We start from the raw sequence: 16,518 nt of genomic DNA, 5'->3' as shown, positions 1-16,518 counted from the left end.
AGGCATTTGTGTGGCAATTTTTAATGTGAGCACAGAATTTGAGTTTCATGTTCATTGTAGGATTAAATTAGTTTTGTACATCATGATAATTTGAGGGAAATGTTATCTTTTCATTTAACATTTTTTTTTCATTTTTCAGTGAATTTGATATTCCATGGGACATGAATAGTTCCCTACCTCCAAATCGGTGTAAATCTAATGGAGGAAAAGGATCCAAGCGTCATTGATCAACTGCCGTTTGAAAGTGTCTCATCTGTAAATTAATATACATACTTTACATTACCCAACATAGTGGTGCTGCGCATCCAAAATCACAGAGCTCAAATTGTTTTGTTAATCAATAGGTGAATAATTGCAATGAATTTTATGAGAAAATACTATGAGCGATGAAATGTTACTCTCTTTATCTCCTGCTTTCTCTGTGTATACATTAAATTTGTATATATATATATATATATATATATATATATATATATATATATATATATATATATATACATATTAAGTCATGAGTGAATGGTTTATTTTGTGGAATACATGCAGTTTTGTTTGACTTGGTAAGATCTGGAAGCATGGTATTTCATAATATTGTATTTATTATTTTTTTCAGTCAGTTTTTTTACTTAAGACAGCTTGACTAAAATTGACATGTATTAATTAAATTATTGTATAAATGTGTAATAGTTTGTACAGATGGTTATATTGTGAATTGAATAAATTTTTGATGTGCAAACCTTATCTTCACACTTGTGGCCATTTAGCAATTTTTAAGAATATTATTCAATTAACCCAAGGGTGGGAGAATATGTGCCCCCCTGGGCTAGGAAGGGCATCAAAATCAACCAGGGCTGTGAATCTTCTGCCTAAAAGCGGATTTCCACCTAAATGGTGGTTCATCTCCGCTCATCACCATAACCATTCCCCTTTTTCAAATTTTGCTATGAATAAATTAAAAAAGACTCAGCACAACTACTACATCAACATCCTTACCACCACTACTACTATTACAACCACCACCATATCCCCTTCCCTACCAACACCACTACTACTACCTCCACCAAATCATTATACCAATTACTGCTACAACCACCACCACATCCTCATTTCTACTACCACCACTACTTACTACTGCCTCCAAATTATTATCCCAACCACTACCACCGATACAACAACCACCACTTCGTCATCCCTACTACCACCATCACTACTGCAAATACTACATTCACATCACTAACCTTATCACCACATTATCATCCCTACGACCACCACTGCTACAACAACCATCACATCATCATCCCTACCACCACCACCTCATTGTCATCCCTACTACTAACACCACCGCTTTGTAAGTTCTATCATCAAAATCGAAATCTAGCTGTGCAGTGTATTGTGACACCTTCCTACTCCTAAGCTCTAATATTGTGGTGTAAGCACCATCAAAATTCCACAGGATTGGAGGCTTCACTTCAAATTGTTCCTCCTCTTTATCTGTACTAAAGACAGCCTGCATCACTACAAACATTTCCCTATTAAGATGAACTCTAAATCCGGTTTCAATATCCCTTTTTAAAATTTTTGGATATGGTGAGCATTTTTCCAGCAGTACTGAATTTCAAAACTCAAATGACTATATTTTGCCAAACCTGAATAGAAGCACAGACTTTAAATTGACATGCGCTGCCCTATGAGATTTCTGGAATTGTGATCTGTGGTTGGATGGGAGCATCACCCTTGAATCATATACCTATGATGTTCACACGGGTGTACGATCTGATAGTGATGTCGTTTCTTCTTCTCTTTACTAGCCTATCCTGCTTCTTTGGTTTGTGATTGTATTTTTGACAGGGATATTTTTTTTTTCTGTAAATCTTCTGCCTGTTTGTTCTTGGTTATTTATAATTTAGCTTATGATATCTTTAGGTTATGATTTTGATTTACATTTGTACTATTTTTGTTAGATTGCTTGTTTTTTTGTTTCAGCGGTCTCTCATATAACCTCAATTGTGTTGGAAGAGACCTAAAGCAACAAACAAACAAACAAACAAACAAACATATTATAAAAAAAGGTGACAGGGAAATTTTTGCTACATTTTAATGAAAACAATTGATCGATGATATACCTTTCTGTTATTCATCAGTGACTACAATTTTAACGGGAGGTCTCCATTTAACGATATTGTGAAACCCAAAATCCTCGTAAAATGGAGAACTGACACCCATGGTGATAATTGAAGGGTAAACTTTTTGCCATTTAATGGGTCCATTATGTTTTCCTCACCTAAAAAAAAGAACAAAACAAACATAGACATTTGTATTATTCACAAATTTATTTGATCAAATAGGATAAAAAACATATTTTAAGTATTGTTGTAGTTGAAAATCTTAAGCTGATTGTCTGCTCCACCTGACAGCATCAAATGAGGAATGGACCAATCCACAGCAAGAATCTTGTCCTTTTGCCCAATCAAGTTGTACAATGGGGTTTTAGGACTGAAACATGGAAACAAAAAAATTAAATGAGAAGAATGTGTATAACTTGCTAACTACGGTATAAACATTAGAAATTTAAAATAAACATAAGTAAGTGTTCATAAAAGTAGATTCAAGCACTCAAAGTTTCAATAAAAAATTTACACAATGATAAAAAAAAAAATTGAGCTTTTCTATAGCGCAATATCCACTAAACATGCTCAAAGCGCTTTACAAGGGGTCCCTGGTCAACAGCAACATTAGGCGATATTACAATTTTTCGGACAAAGACAATGCTGTTAACGGCCAGGTGCTCATTATACACCCGAGTACGTTGAGAGAATGTGAGTAAAGAGCCTTTTCCAAGGACTCAACTATGCGCGAGGCTCGAGCCCAGGACCTTCCGATCCGAAAGCAAGTGTCATACCACTAGACCACATAGCCGCATAATTGGATTGATGACCACTAACAGTGAGTTTGAATTATTTTAGAAAATGCAACCAAGACCAGCTGCAAGCAAAACAATATTCACACAACTTAGCTGAGGACAAACAAATAAATTACCTTCTCATGTCCCAAAGCTTCATCAATTTATCATGAGACCCAGAAATGAAAAGATGTTCGTTTGTCTTGGACCAATCCACACTTGATATCCAAGCAGTGTGAGATGTATATGATCCTTTCATCTCTGAAATTTTTGGAAAGCAACATTATTTTTGGTTATACATTAAAAAAAAAAAGAAAAGTAAATTTAAAAAAATAAAATTAGCAGAAAGGGTTGAGTGGGACATATCTAATCGTCATGATGATTGAATATTTAAGTGAGTCAACTGATAGATGTATGAATCTTGAGCAAGATTATATGTGCAAACATGTACGTATGTATTTGTGTATGTGTTCATATTATTCCTGTATTTTCATTGCATGATCAAGGACACTTGACTTTGTAAGAAAATGCAACATTGCTCTACAGATTTACCAACACCGTCTTATTATTGACAAATGTCATGTGAAGCGTAATTTTAGAGAAGGATCATGTAAAACAAACAATCTTCTTGGCTCTTATGGGCTTAATTTTAAAACCATACTCTTTGATAATTACACCAATTTGACAATTATCATTACACCAATTTTCAAGTTTAAATAAAAAATTTTCGTTTTATCCACAAAAATTCACCGCAGCTCACCTTTCATTCTCATGTCATGAATCCTGACATATTTGTCGGCTGATGCTGATACAAGTAAGCCATTAAGAGAAGAATGAGATACATCAAAAAAGGCTTTTGGACCCTCCTGTTGACAAAAAAAAAAAAAGAAAAATTATAGTTAGGGGAAATAGGAAATAGGTTTTTACCTTGAAGATGAAAGCATGAAATTCACGTGATTAAAAGTGCCTCAAGCAGTAAAATTAGATATAGCACCATCCTCTCGATATGGCATGCTTTAATATTTTAAATGGCAAAAGTCAACCATAAAATCAGTCATATAATCTGGCATATGAAATTGAAATTGTGATTCCAAACTGCTTTACTTCAAAAAATACTTCTCTCATTTCTTAAAATGGTCCTATGTGCATGACAAGAAGTTTTCGAAAAAAGCAACATTCAACAGAAAAATACATGTTCTTGTAGTCTAAATATATTCTTTACACTGACTGCTGAACTAACATCCTCAAAAAGCTTTTAACAATAACACCACTTTCTGCTCATTTGGATTATATTATGGATTTCAAAGCAATAGGGTATAAGTCGAAGAAGACTGTTCTTCTGAGATTGCTTTTTAAAAATTATATTGTACTTGTCTGGTTCTATTTCATACACACTTTTTCACATCTTTATCTTACACATTGCCTGCTCTGTAATTTGTCACATTGATAGGATGTAAGAAGTGTGCCTCAATACCTGAGTTGTAGAGCACTCGCCTAACAAGCAAATATACCTATATAGATAGAGCCTGTACAGTCAAGATCTTTTTCTGTTTCTCTTGTCCACTCAGCAATCATTAGGTAGCTGATGGAAAGTACTCTGTGCTTAGACTAGTGTCCTATCCAATGGGTTACAAGCAAATGTCACTTTTGATTTAAGACATAGCAGTTGAGCTTTAAAAAATTTGCACGTCTCTGGCAAAATACTCAAAAAACATGCAGATCTCAGACTAAACTTACACGAGACCCTGAATAACAACATCCGCTGAAAGGGCAGAATTGTACTTATATTCTCTTATTGTTTTTTCAATACCTTTGAGCAAATGCCAAAACCAAGACAAAACACTAACGTCTAATAGATGTAAACTTTAATGAGGAAACAGTGATTGGTACAAATCAATGGGATAAAGGATGATAGAGTACAATATGATCCCTCTCTGACAGCAATCACTTGTAATACTCAATTTTCACATCAACCTACAGGTAAGCACAACAATCTTGAATGTAAATAAAAGTGAAAGATCATTTAAGATGTTTAAATCAACACCTATTTCCGCAGACTTATTGAAAACATATTGAAATAACTTACGTAAAAGAAATGATGCAAAATGGAACAATCTATTTATAACTAGAACTAATGCAGTGTGCTTATATAAAACCATCACCTGCCACACAGATAAAAGAAAATTAATCATTCCAAACAATTCCCCTCTATAAAAATAATTGAGCTTTTTATATATTGCAATGGCAAATATTTCAAAGAATTCATGGGCAAATTTCAATTTTAATGACTTGCAGATCATAAACTGTAATAGTGACCCTCAAATCACTCAGAGATCTTTGTAATCAATATCTTTAAATTTTGTACGACAGACAAATAATAGTTGGAAGTAATTTTGATACAATTAGATTGGAGTTCTATAAATATAAGCAACCCACCAAAACTTGAGTCTCAGTGCCTGTGGTCATATCCCATAGCCTTATAGTGTGGTCCCAGGAAACAGAACACAAGTTTGATTCACTAATCCAGGCGAGTGATGACACTCCTTCTTTGTGTCCAGCTGTTGTGAAGAGAGGGGTTAAGGTCTCCACTTTGCGCCCACTAATTTTCATTTTTTTATTTTTATGTTGGTCTCCATCCTCATTTTCTCCATCCCCTGATTCTTTTTCACCATCAACTGAAAAGTAAAATTGAATTTAAAAAACACTGTTTTGAAGAATATTTCAATGGCAAGTGTTTAGAGTTAAATGGACTTATATTTCATTGCAATACTTTTTCTCTGTACAGTAATTCATTACTTGAAAGAAAAGTAAATCTGATGTTTTGATACTATAATTTTTGAGTGGGGAAAATAAATATTCTGGAACTCACTATCAAAACTATAATTTTTTTCAAAGTACCTGTTGACCATAACTTGATTGTTTTGTCCCAGGATCCAGAAACAACCTGCAATGAAAAATTCCATTTAAAAAAGAGATTTTTAACTCAAATAATGTTACCTTGAACCAAGCCTAGACATGTTTTGCAGTGTGCAACTTTGAGCAGAAAATTCTAATGGAACAAAATTAATCATTATTGTGTTACCCATGCAGTTAAAGACTGAGGATCAATTACCATCTCTTTCTGTTCCCTCAAGCACCAGACTGTGAGTGAGTGAGCATTCTTTTAAAATGCTAAATAGATATACTTGGTTTCAATTTGGAGGAAAAAATAATTGAGAAACATTTGCATCTATCTTACTGATATAAAAATAGCTGATAGAATTCATATTCTTTGATGTAAGTATTGATAATCTTGATAAAAATCTATACTTACACGCTGGCTATCAGCATTAACTGCAACACAATCTACGCTTCCCGCATGTCCACGGCAAGCATACAAACAAGCTGTTTCTTTGGTTGAAGGTTTCCATCTCCATATAAACAAGGTTTGGTCATGAGATCCACTAATAAACATGCGAGACCCATCTGATGTGTCTGACAAGCATAAGTGTAATCAAAAATCAAAACAACAAAATCACATTTCTCATTTATAACATTATTGACTGAGTGCTTTTATGACCGAATATCTCGTTAAAACTAATTGTAAAATCTATTCAGGAAAGGTGATGCCTTTAATTTGTACTGACATATAGGAACCTATTCATGGTTATGCCATGTTTATTTATGAGCTTTATTTTTAATAGGTGGCATTCCAAATGCTATATTCATTTAAGATGAATTGATTGAAAGGCTCACACAGTTCTGTTTCAAAATCCATTTAGAGATAGTTGAAATATGCCTCAAGGAAAAATACTGAGTTTTACATTGCTTTCAAATTTATTTTTTTATCTTCGGAAAATTTAATAGCCACTGACCTGAATCTGAAAGCCATGCCACACACTTGACAGGAGCAGAATGGCCGGGAATGGTTGTCAAACACTGTCCATTTAGTGTCCATAAACGAATTGTGTTGTCATAGCAGCCACATACAATTCTTTTAAACGATGAAAATAAAAATAAAGATAAATCTTGGATTTTCTATCACTACCCTCTCAACACAATAGGGTTTACTCAAAGACTATACATTATCAACCACTACATAAACATTTCTACCCCAAAATAATATGAAAGGAATGACAATTACAACACAATTTAAGATGAACACAAAACACTATAACGTATGTTTATCTGAAGGGTTGCAATTTTTATAAACAACCTGTCACCTTAACTTTAATCTTTCTTTCTCTGATTCTAATGTCCAGCATATACATGACCCTGTCAACTTGATAGATTATTTTACATTTTTGTTTTGCACATTTTAGCAGACCCTGCCCACTATTACAAAAAAAATTGTAGGATTACAACTTTCGAGCTCCATTTACAAAACGAAATAAAAATCTCCAGTTCAATATTATAATCTGCTGAAAATGAAAATATAGAGCACATCACATAGGAATTTGAAACATTATTCATTCAATATTGCTTGGGAAAAGAGGTCATTTATGTGACCAGATATTTAGTAAAAAGTTTTTTTTTCCTCATGAAAAGTACGAATTTTAACAATTTCAAGATGGCCGGCTCGATTTCAAACACATTAAGTCATGTGGATGTCAATCTTTTTTTAATCTGGAAAGATTATTGGGAAGGATGATTTTTTTGGTTGTTTAAAGTATACATCATCAACAGGCTCGTGTTCTAACATATATAATCAAGCTTGTTGAGCAATATTGACAACTTTGTAGGTCCAATTGGGTGAAATCTTGTGATTTCATAACAAAAATTGTCCTATTTTCCTTGGATATGGACTTTTTAATTCATACATTACTTTTGCACTAATTTCATATTGTAAAAAAGGAATTTGTGCTCAGCATTGGAAAGCTGCTATTCACAGAGCTCTCAAAATTATTGCATTTTACTGCTGTTTTCAGTGTTATTTCTATATAGGACGAATTTTATTTCATATTCAGAGGATCTCTGATGACTTTGTGTTGCTTTTGACAAAATTTCGTGGATGTTAAACAATTAATTTAGTGGCATTCTAAAGGCCATTTTTGTTTACGTTTTACTATTTTAAGGACAAACACAGTGAGCTATTGTAATCTAATTACAATGGAAATGACAACACCTTATTATTCACCCCAATACCTACAAACAATACAACACAATTGTGAACATTTTGAAACTTTTGAATTAATCAAGGCATGCAGAAGAAAAACAAAAACAAAGAGAGATTAGAAAGGTGGAAGGAAACAACAGAAGCCAAAGAAAATATCAAACACAACTCAGTCAAATTAAATTCTACTAATAATAATGACAGAAGGCAACGGAAAACCACCATCTCTAACAAACATTCACAGGATATCAGCTGTCCCAAACATGTTGAACGTTTCAAACTGGTGCGAAACAAAACGATCACATTGGCCATGAGGAATATAGGTACTTTAAACCATTTAGGCAAATTTGAAAACGTTATTCAAGAAATGAAAAAGTTCCAAATTAATACCCTTGGCATCTCAGAAACAAAATGGAAAGGAGAAGGAGTAGTGAAAGAGGATGATTTTGTATTGCATTATGCTGGTGGAAAACACCAAGAGAAAGAAGTTGGGATTCTTTTAGACAAATCAACATCAAATTGCTATTTAGATCATGTTGCAATCTCAGAAAGAGTTATTTTTTAGTAAAGTTGAAAGGAAAACCATTTTATGTTAATATTATTCAAATATTACTCCCCAACATCAGACAATGACGAAAACACAATTGAGACATTCTATCAAGATACGGAACAAGCAATAAAGCAAAGTAAATCCAATGAAATTTGTCTAATAATTGGTGATTTCAATGCTAAGGTTGGTAACGAGAGAAATTGAAAATATAGTTGGCCCCCACAGACTAGGTACCAAAAATGAAAGAGGGGAAAGAGTTGCCTCACCATTGTCATTACATGGTTTAAAAACCATGATAGAAAGAAGTGAACATGGGTAAGCCTAGATGGCTTTTATAAAAATAAGATAGACTTTATTCTGGTCCAACATCTATTCAGAAATATTGTGTGCAATGCAACAACTATTCCAAGCCAGATTGTAATAGTGACCACCGAAAGGTCCAGACCAAGCTGAAAATAAAACTTAAACAAATAAACAAAAAGAAAATGGAACAAAAACTGCAAATTAGATTTATTGAGATTTAACGATCAAATAAAAAATTATTACAAAGAAAGCGTGAGCGAAAAAGCTGAAAACTTGACCTCGGATATAAACATAATGAGCGGCAAGTAAAGAAGAGTTTATCGACCAAATAAAGAAATTTAAATATTTAGGCACAATCATTACCCACGATGCACGAGACAAAGAGGATATAAAACAAAGAATAGCAATAGCAAAAAATGTGTTTCAAAGTTAAACAACAACCTAAAGTTGAAGACCAGAAAGAAAGTAGTGGAAACATATGCTATAAGTTCCCTTTTATACAGTTGTGAAATGTGGACGCTTGACAAAGAATTTACAAGGAGGATTAGAGTAATTTGAGATGTGGATGTATAGAAGAATGTTGAGGCTATCATGGACAGACATTGAGGGAGAAGAAGGTAGGGGGAGAGCTACTAGGAGGCATTCCCCCAAGCAACTCTTTTGACTGATGGAGACATATCAGAGAAAAAAGGGATAGCGGATTTCCATTATATTACCGGAAAATTGAGACCTATGATATTTATTCCATGATCTTTTTTTAAACTGGAAGTAGAGAACAAACTTGTTTAAGCATAACATTTTGCTATCTCTTTCTTTAACTATTTCAAATCCAAAATCTAGCCAGGCATGTATAAAAGAAAATGTACTTACATGTTAGAACTGCCTCTAACACAGCTAACCCAATCATCATGTGCTAAGGAAGTTTCAGGACGAGGAGCTGCTTCCCTTTGTACATATTCAATTTCAACAACTGTTTCCTGAAAATTAATTTTTTTTAAAAGGCATTATTGAAGGCAGAAATGGTGACAGACTGTATACTTATGTTACCATAATCTAAAAATTTGATCATTATGCAAATAACCCAGGAGTACTTTGATAAGCAATAAAATAACTGAAATCAATGAAGACAAAAACTTCATTTTCAAAAAGAGAAACAAGTGGATATATTTCAAATGCCTAAATTTAAAAAAAATAGTTTTTAAATAAAATTGTTTAAAGGCAATGAAATGAAAAAAAATAAAATAAAAATGAAGCCAGAGCAGTGATGAATGTTTTTGCATAACTTTGAATGTTAACAGGACACTGTCGAATAGCTTCAGCTTTTTCAATTTCAATGGATGAACATTCCCAAAATGGTTGACATATGCTGAAAGCCATTTGTTGCTTTCAGGTTTGCAAAAGAAATTCTTTGCTGCAAGGTTCTAGAATAAAATAAAAACAACACCAAGCAAAACAAAAATAAAAATGAAAGAAAACAAAAGATAAAAAAGCAAACAAGATATGGTACCCAACAACCCAATGTACAAAATCATGTTTAAGCGAAACGAATGGTGGGAAATAGGAAAGAGTTGAGTTAAAACCCAAATTGTGAACTTTAATGTAAAAAATCATGATTTTCCTTTAACAAAACCAAAAAAACAAACAATTTCGTAAACTGTAAAAACAGAATAGCAAAAAAAAAAAATAAAGATTTAAAAATTAGGAAGAATGAAATCAAAAGATAATGCAAAATTCTGCATATTTCCTTCTTTGCCTTCGGTTTATAATGTCCTTTAAGTTGGTTTAAAACTGAGAGACACAGATAAAGATAAGAATGGAAGTGGTGGGGGGAGAGAGGACCTAGAATCAAATTTGTTTCAAAAGTATTTAGATTAATCACTTTCCAAGAATTATTTAAAAAATAACTTTTGTAAAATGAAAAAAAAAAGTGTACTTTTTCTTTCTATTTTCTTCTTTTCTTTGAAAAACAGCAAAATTTTGCATTGCTCAGCGGATTGGAGCAATAGTGCTTAGGCAATATAGCCACAGGAAAGAAAAAAAAAAATTAATTAAAACAACCCCCCCCCCCCCCCCCCCAAAAAAACAAAACAAAAACAAAAACAAAACCCCAACAGTTTTGAGCAGTTTTTCCCATCCGAAACTCTAGTTTTGTTTCCTTTAGTTTGATCTGTAGTTAAAGTGGTGAGATGGTTTCCAAACACTTTAGACAGGGGACATAGCTAAAGTGATAACCTATTTTCGAAATTTTTAGTGGGTTTTGTTTAAATATTCCTGCAAAATCTTTATGAAAACTGGCCTCGGGATCATATTCCTTTATATCTTTGTCATTGGAAGCAATAAGAAAATTCACTTTACAGCAATTCATTTGTATTTCAGACCAAAATAAAAATCCAACAAAACAACAAAAACAAAACAAAGTGGGGTAACAAGTGCTTCAACATCAACTATATTAAATGATGTAAATGTCATACCGATGAGATGTTCTTCTCTTCCAAATGAGATTCCAAAGATGTTTTTAGGAACTCACCCTGTATCAAAAAGTCAAATTCAACATCTTCATCAATGGCAACACCTGAAGAAAAAGCATAATAGATTACATAGATTAAGCACAGACACACACACACACACTCGCACAAAGATTTAAAATTTAAAAAAATAAATATTTGAAATAACAAACAAAATATCTCAGAAATATGAATTTAAGAGGCATTGCTGAAGAAATTAATTTTTTAAATTGATATTCTTTGTGCTCATTTCCAGACATTTTACTCAATCTTTTTGGGCTCTTCTTTAATTTAAGAGACTCACTTTGAACTTCTGATTAAATGAAATGTAAAAAAAGCAAAAATACTTCCGACTATATTTACATTAACCCAATAGGCAATAAGCATTTACAAAATAATTATCCTACCTTGATCTAACACACCATGAACAATTCCATTTAATTCTTTTGATGTGACTGTTGATGGGATTGAGAAAGGTGTGTCTGGTATGGAGTATCTGAAATCAAAGGAATTAATGAAGCAATATCAGAGTAGCAAAATATTTGTCCTGGCGAGAATCAGATGAATAAGTCCTTTAGCTCACTGATTATCAGGTTCCTCATGAACTATGATTGAAAAGCTATAATCAATTCTCTCATTCTGCAATAAATAACCAAACATAAACCTCGATCAGTAAACGAAAACAAAAGATCAGAGAATTTTTTAATTTCTTGCTAAGAAACAGAACAAAAAACACAAACAAAAAAAAAAAAACTTCAGCATTTATGTAATGCAATATCCAGGCAAAGTGATCAAAGCTCTTAACAAAGAATAATCAAGGCAAGAAAAATAAAGAAATGAAGTGACTATTTCTCTGAATGCTCAGGAAAAGAAACTTGATCTCTATTACTCCGAACAGTTTCCGTTCTCAAGATTTTTTTTTCGAGAGTATCTGTGTGAATGGTGAATTGAATGTGTATGCATTTTGGGGGTGGGGGGTTCTTTTGCCAGTGCTTGGGCGCTTTGTCTTTTATTCCCAAATTTCGCACTTCCGGCTTTCGCATTAAACTTTTTCATACTTTTAGGTTCTACCAAGTAAATGTGGTCAATTTTGGCTTAGACTAAACAGTGAAATTTATCGCTCGGCGGCTCAGTTAAAATTGGCTACCATTGGGATCACGACAGGTTTGGAAAGTGAAAAGATAATTTCACGAAGGCTGTGTGAAAATACACTGGGGTGTGTTCAGACAGCAATTCTAAGAAGCGTCGCTTAGCCTTGGCAATATATCCATCATAAATCAAAACGGCCCTTGAGCTATGTGTAGCGCTGTGGAAAATTCCTAATTACTTCATGGTCATTCGACTACGATTAATGAATTCTTTCTTTTTTCTTCATTTCTTTCTTTCCTTTTAAGAAATATTTGAATTTGACGAATTAACTGATTTCAGTTAATTGACTGAGAATTTACAGGTCTAACATTGTAATGTATATAATCCAAGTTTTCTGGCCAAAATTAAATAAATTAAAAAAAATTTTTTAGAGTACAGTTGAGGTTTTAAAATCCACTTAATCTGTCAGTCCCCAAGTGTTCCTCTGTGAGCCCACACTTTTTTCCTCATAGATGCTAAATTGAGAGCAGTCCTAAATATAGAGCGATTTTGTCTCAGAATGAATCAGATCAACCCCCAACGCCTCTTCAATACTGTGTTGAGGACAACTCTACAACTATTGCAGTTTCCAAAGGCTCGAATGACGAGGGAATCAGGGTGCTGATGTCTATAGAAACTACCATGTGACAATGAAGAATAAAATCTGAAATATTTGAATACCTACTCTCATTAATTTCCCACTGCATTGATGTGTATTGTTTTTGTAATTATATGGCCGACTAGACAAGACTTCATTCATGGCACCATGATGAATGTGGCCACAGCAATACCTATGCTTTTTTTTCAACTTATACAAAAATGCACCCATGTCAGAAGAAGAAAAAAAGAAACTACCAATACCAAAAAAATCTAAAGCGGCAACCTAGTTGCTAATCAAAACATTGGTTAAAATTACTCCACTTGGCAAGGACCACGTCTTTACGAAAGTGCCTGACCAGCAAGTGGTGGCATCTGACCAAGTTTATATTTAAGTTTGGGCTGTCATTATCCCCAGACACCTGTCTGGGGATAAGGAAAAGGCTGGGCTTTCATTATCCCCAGACACCAGGATTTGAACCCGCAACGTCGATTCTGGTAAAACTTCCAGGGCAGACAACTAAACCATTCGGCCATGACACCCACTTTGAAGTCGACTCATATTGTGCATATGTAGTAACAACTGATTTAATGTTGGTTGATTTTATGTTTTTATAGATATTTTATTAACTCTCCTTAATTTTTTTTTTAAACTCTCTCTCTCTCCATCTCTCTCTTGGTTCCTTTCTAGTTTCTAGCAAATTGTCATATTCGTCTCCACTCCGATTTCAAAAAGTGTCTAAAAAGAATAAATAAGTAAAAAGCAAACAAACAGAAATATTCAGAGAGCGACCAAATGGTCAGATAGAGGAGAAAAAAACCCCAATATTTTTTAAAAAATAAAAACAATTATTAGAAATTCATGCTCAGAAACGGAACAAAAGGCCAAACAAATAGGGGAAAAGAATAGACTCGCACCAAAAAAAAAAAAACAAGTGGCGGAACCGGGATTCGAACCCACAACGTCAATTCTGGTAAAAGTTCCAGGGCAGACGACTTAACCATTCGGCCATGACACCCACTTCGAAGTCGACGCATATTGTGTATATGTAGTAACAACTGATTTAATGTTGGTTAATTTTATGTTTTTATAGATATTTTATTAACTTTCCTTATTTCTATGTGCATTTGGAAACATTCCATATTCTGGAATGTGGATAATTGTTTAAAGGAGCGGAGTTTCATATATGGCTGCCTCTATTCTCACCCCCACCCCCCGGCCGATTGGATTACCGAAAAAAACGTCGCCGGCTTTTTGCGATTTGGATTTGATTGATTTTTTTATTTTTATTTGTGCAACTTGTGACAAGAAACTTAACAAATTACTGCATTACAACCTTTGGATTAAACATACAACAATTGTGGACTACTATTATGAAGACATGAAGACTAGCATCCGGGGGGGTGAGAATAGTCACTTCGTTCATATATATATATATGTCTGGGGATAACGAATTTTGGTTATCCCCAGACAGGTGTCTATTATTTATTACGAAGTGACTATTCTCACCCCCCGGATGCTAGTCTTCATAATAGTACACCCCCCCCGGATGCTATAGTCTTCATAATAATAGTAGTCCACAATTGTTGTATGTTTAATCCAAAGGTTGTAATGCAGTAATTTGTTAAGTTTCTTGTCACAAGTTGCACAATTAAAAAAAAAAATCAATCAAATCGAAATCGCAAAAAGCCGGCGACGTTTTTTTCGGTAATCCAATCGGCCGGGGGGGGGGGGGGGGGGGGGGGGGGGGTGAGAATAGAGGCAGCCTAGAGAGCTGCGCCGGTGTTACCAATACTTAGCTTCTATACCAGGATAAATCATTCGTTTGGACCGAAAAATAAATAAAAAACTTACCGCTTACCGTCAAAAGCAGTTTAGATTTGAAGATGCATTTGTTTTCTATCAAAAAACATTCGGTAATGGACAATCCTTGATGAATTTCAAAAGTTGTGTTGAAATTATATCCTAATTGTTTTCATGATTAATTCCTCGCGAAATCGTGTGGGTATCGTTTCTGTTATCAAGGTACCGCCTAGCCAGGCAGGGTTGCCAGATCATTTTTGAGTAAGAGACCAAACTAGCTATAGCAAGAGGCCAGATTCCTCGGCAGGAGCCCAAATACCACCAAACCCACCTTAGCCTCGCGAAAACTCTTTAGATTTGTTAAACAATTTAGATAGGATAAGGAAAATTCGTATATATAGAAGCATTAACAAATGCAATCTGTGGCGTTAGCACGTGTTGCATTTAGATATTTAGATTGCCAAATAAAATAAGTTTTACCGGTACCAGAGTAAAACGATATAACAGGGAAAGTCAGAGGAAGCCAAAAAGTTGGTTACAGGAGGCCAAGTGGCCAAACCAAATTTTGGGAGGCCAAATGGCTTGGGAAAAGGCCAAATTTCTCAAATTTGGCCACCAGGAGGCCAAACTAGCAACCCTGGCCCCAGGTTTTTAAAAAAGTTTATTGGGAAAAAGATACGGAACAAAGTGTCCATAGATAGGTATGCAATTTGGTGCATTAGTGCAGTAAAAAGGCCTTTTTTTTTTTATTCAATAAACTTGACTGCTGGTGGACCCTAGGCCTCTCTACAAGTCCAAGAAATAATACTCACTTTTTCTCTGCTCCAACGAAAATATCTACCCCCTACCGGTCTAATTATTTGTAGCAGACGACAAATTTCTCAAAACGGTCACGTGACACTGTAAAAACAACACAGGAAGTCCATGAAAGCTTAATTACGGCATTTCCTTTGAACCGTGTAAACAACAAAATTTCGTTTTCATTCGACTCAACGGGTCAGATTGGCCGGTATTTTTTTAACGAACTAAAGTTCTGAAAAATCAAAATGTTTCTTAGAAAGTTGATAGATGCTAGTTTTTGAAACAGAGGTAGGTTTAAAAAAAAAAATCTTTATATTTTACGTGAATGCATGCTCAAGGCGAGTTGGACGTGCAGCGGAGGTTGGTAGGCCAAAGGCCCACCTCTCTATTTATTAATAGGGCACAGGGAGTAGGGAGGGAGCACTCAAAATCAAAAAGTTCCAAAAATGTGACCAATTGTTTCTTCAACCAAAATATTAAGTTGCCAAATTTTAAAGAATAGCTTGGCATAAAAACCCATTCGTTATTCCAAGACATGCCTGTGGACAACTCTCCACAAGAAACAAAAATCGATTTTTTTTTGTTGGGAGTCGTGGTCCTCGCAAGGTCCAGGTGCAATGGATTTGGGATCAAATCAGTAAAAAAGGCAACAATGTCTATAGCAGGAGAACGATTTATTAAGAAATCTGTTTTTAAGTTTTACGAGTTATACAAATATAGGATGCTTACTCTTCTTGTTTTGTGAAAAACGTGGCTTGCACGTGAGGTGTGTTGTCAGTTTCCATGATGTTTACTCTTAAGTTCGTATTTCGTTTCTTTCAAATGACCAAAATTGATTTTTTG

The 16,518-nt window shown here is 34.2% G+C and overlaps 2 protein-coding genes across 2 annotated transcripts in view; one reads left to right on the top strand and one right to left on the bottom strand.

The window, feature by feature from the left end:
* Positions 1-738, top strand: part of LOC144965222 (male-specific lethal 1-like 1) — a 32,721-nt gene extending 31,983 nt beyond the window's left edge. The window contains exon 8 of the mRNA XM_078900325.1: positions 140-738. Coding sequence (XP_078756451.1) covers positions 140-227 — 88 coding nt within the window. The 3' untranslated portion in view covers positions 228-738. The remainder of the gene's footprint in view (positions 1-139) is intronic.
* Positions 739-2,304: 1,566 nt separating this feature from the next.
* LOC144965219 (ribosome biogenesis protein WDR12 homolog) lies at positions 2,305-16,492 on the bottom strand. The gene is made up of 11 exons (XM_078900320.1): positions 16,405-16,492; positions 11,753-11,841; positions 11,313-11,413; positions 9,712-9,818; positions 6,751-6,869; positions 6,210-6,370; positions 5,795-5,840; positions 5,333-5,571; positions 3,657-3,762; positions 3,034-3,157; positions 2,305-2,490 (listed from the first exon to the last, which is right to left on the bottom strand). Exons 1-11 carry the CDS (start codon positions 16,458-16,460, stop codon positions 2,358-2,360), a joined length of 1,281 nt encoding a protein of 426 aa, XP_078756446.1. The 5' UTR covers positions 16,461-16,492; the 3' UTR covers positions 2,305-2,357.
* Positions 16,493-16,518: the final 26 nt, after the last annotated feature.

This window comes from Berghia stephanieae, chromosome 2 (assembly GCF_034508935.2).
Source record: "Berghia stephanieae isolate SIO BIC M18660-M18661 chromosome 2, UCSD_Bste_1.3, whole genome shotgun sequence".
Classification (NCBI taxonomy): domain Eukaryota; kingdom Metazoa; phylum Mollusca; class Gastropoda; order Nudibranchia; family Aeolidiidae; genus Berghia; species Berghia stephanieae.
The sequence above is the reverse complement of the archived record's forward strand: the minus strand, read 5'-3'. Positions and strand labels throughout refer to the sequence as shown.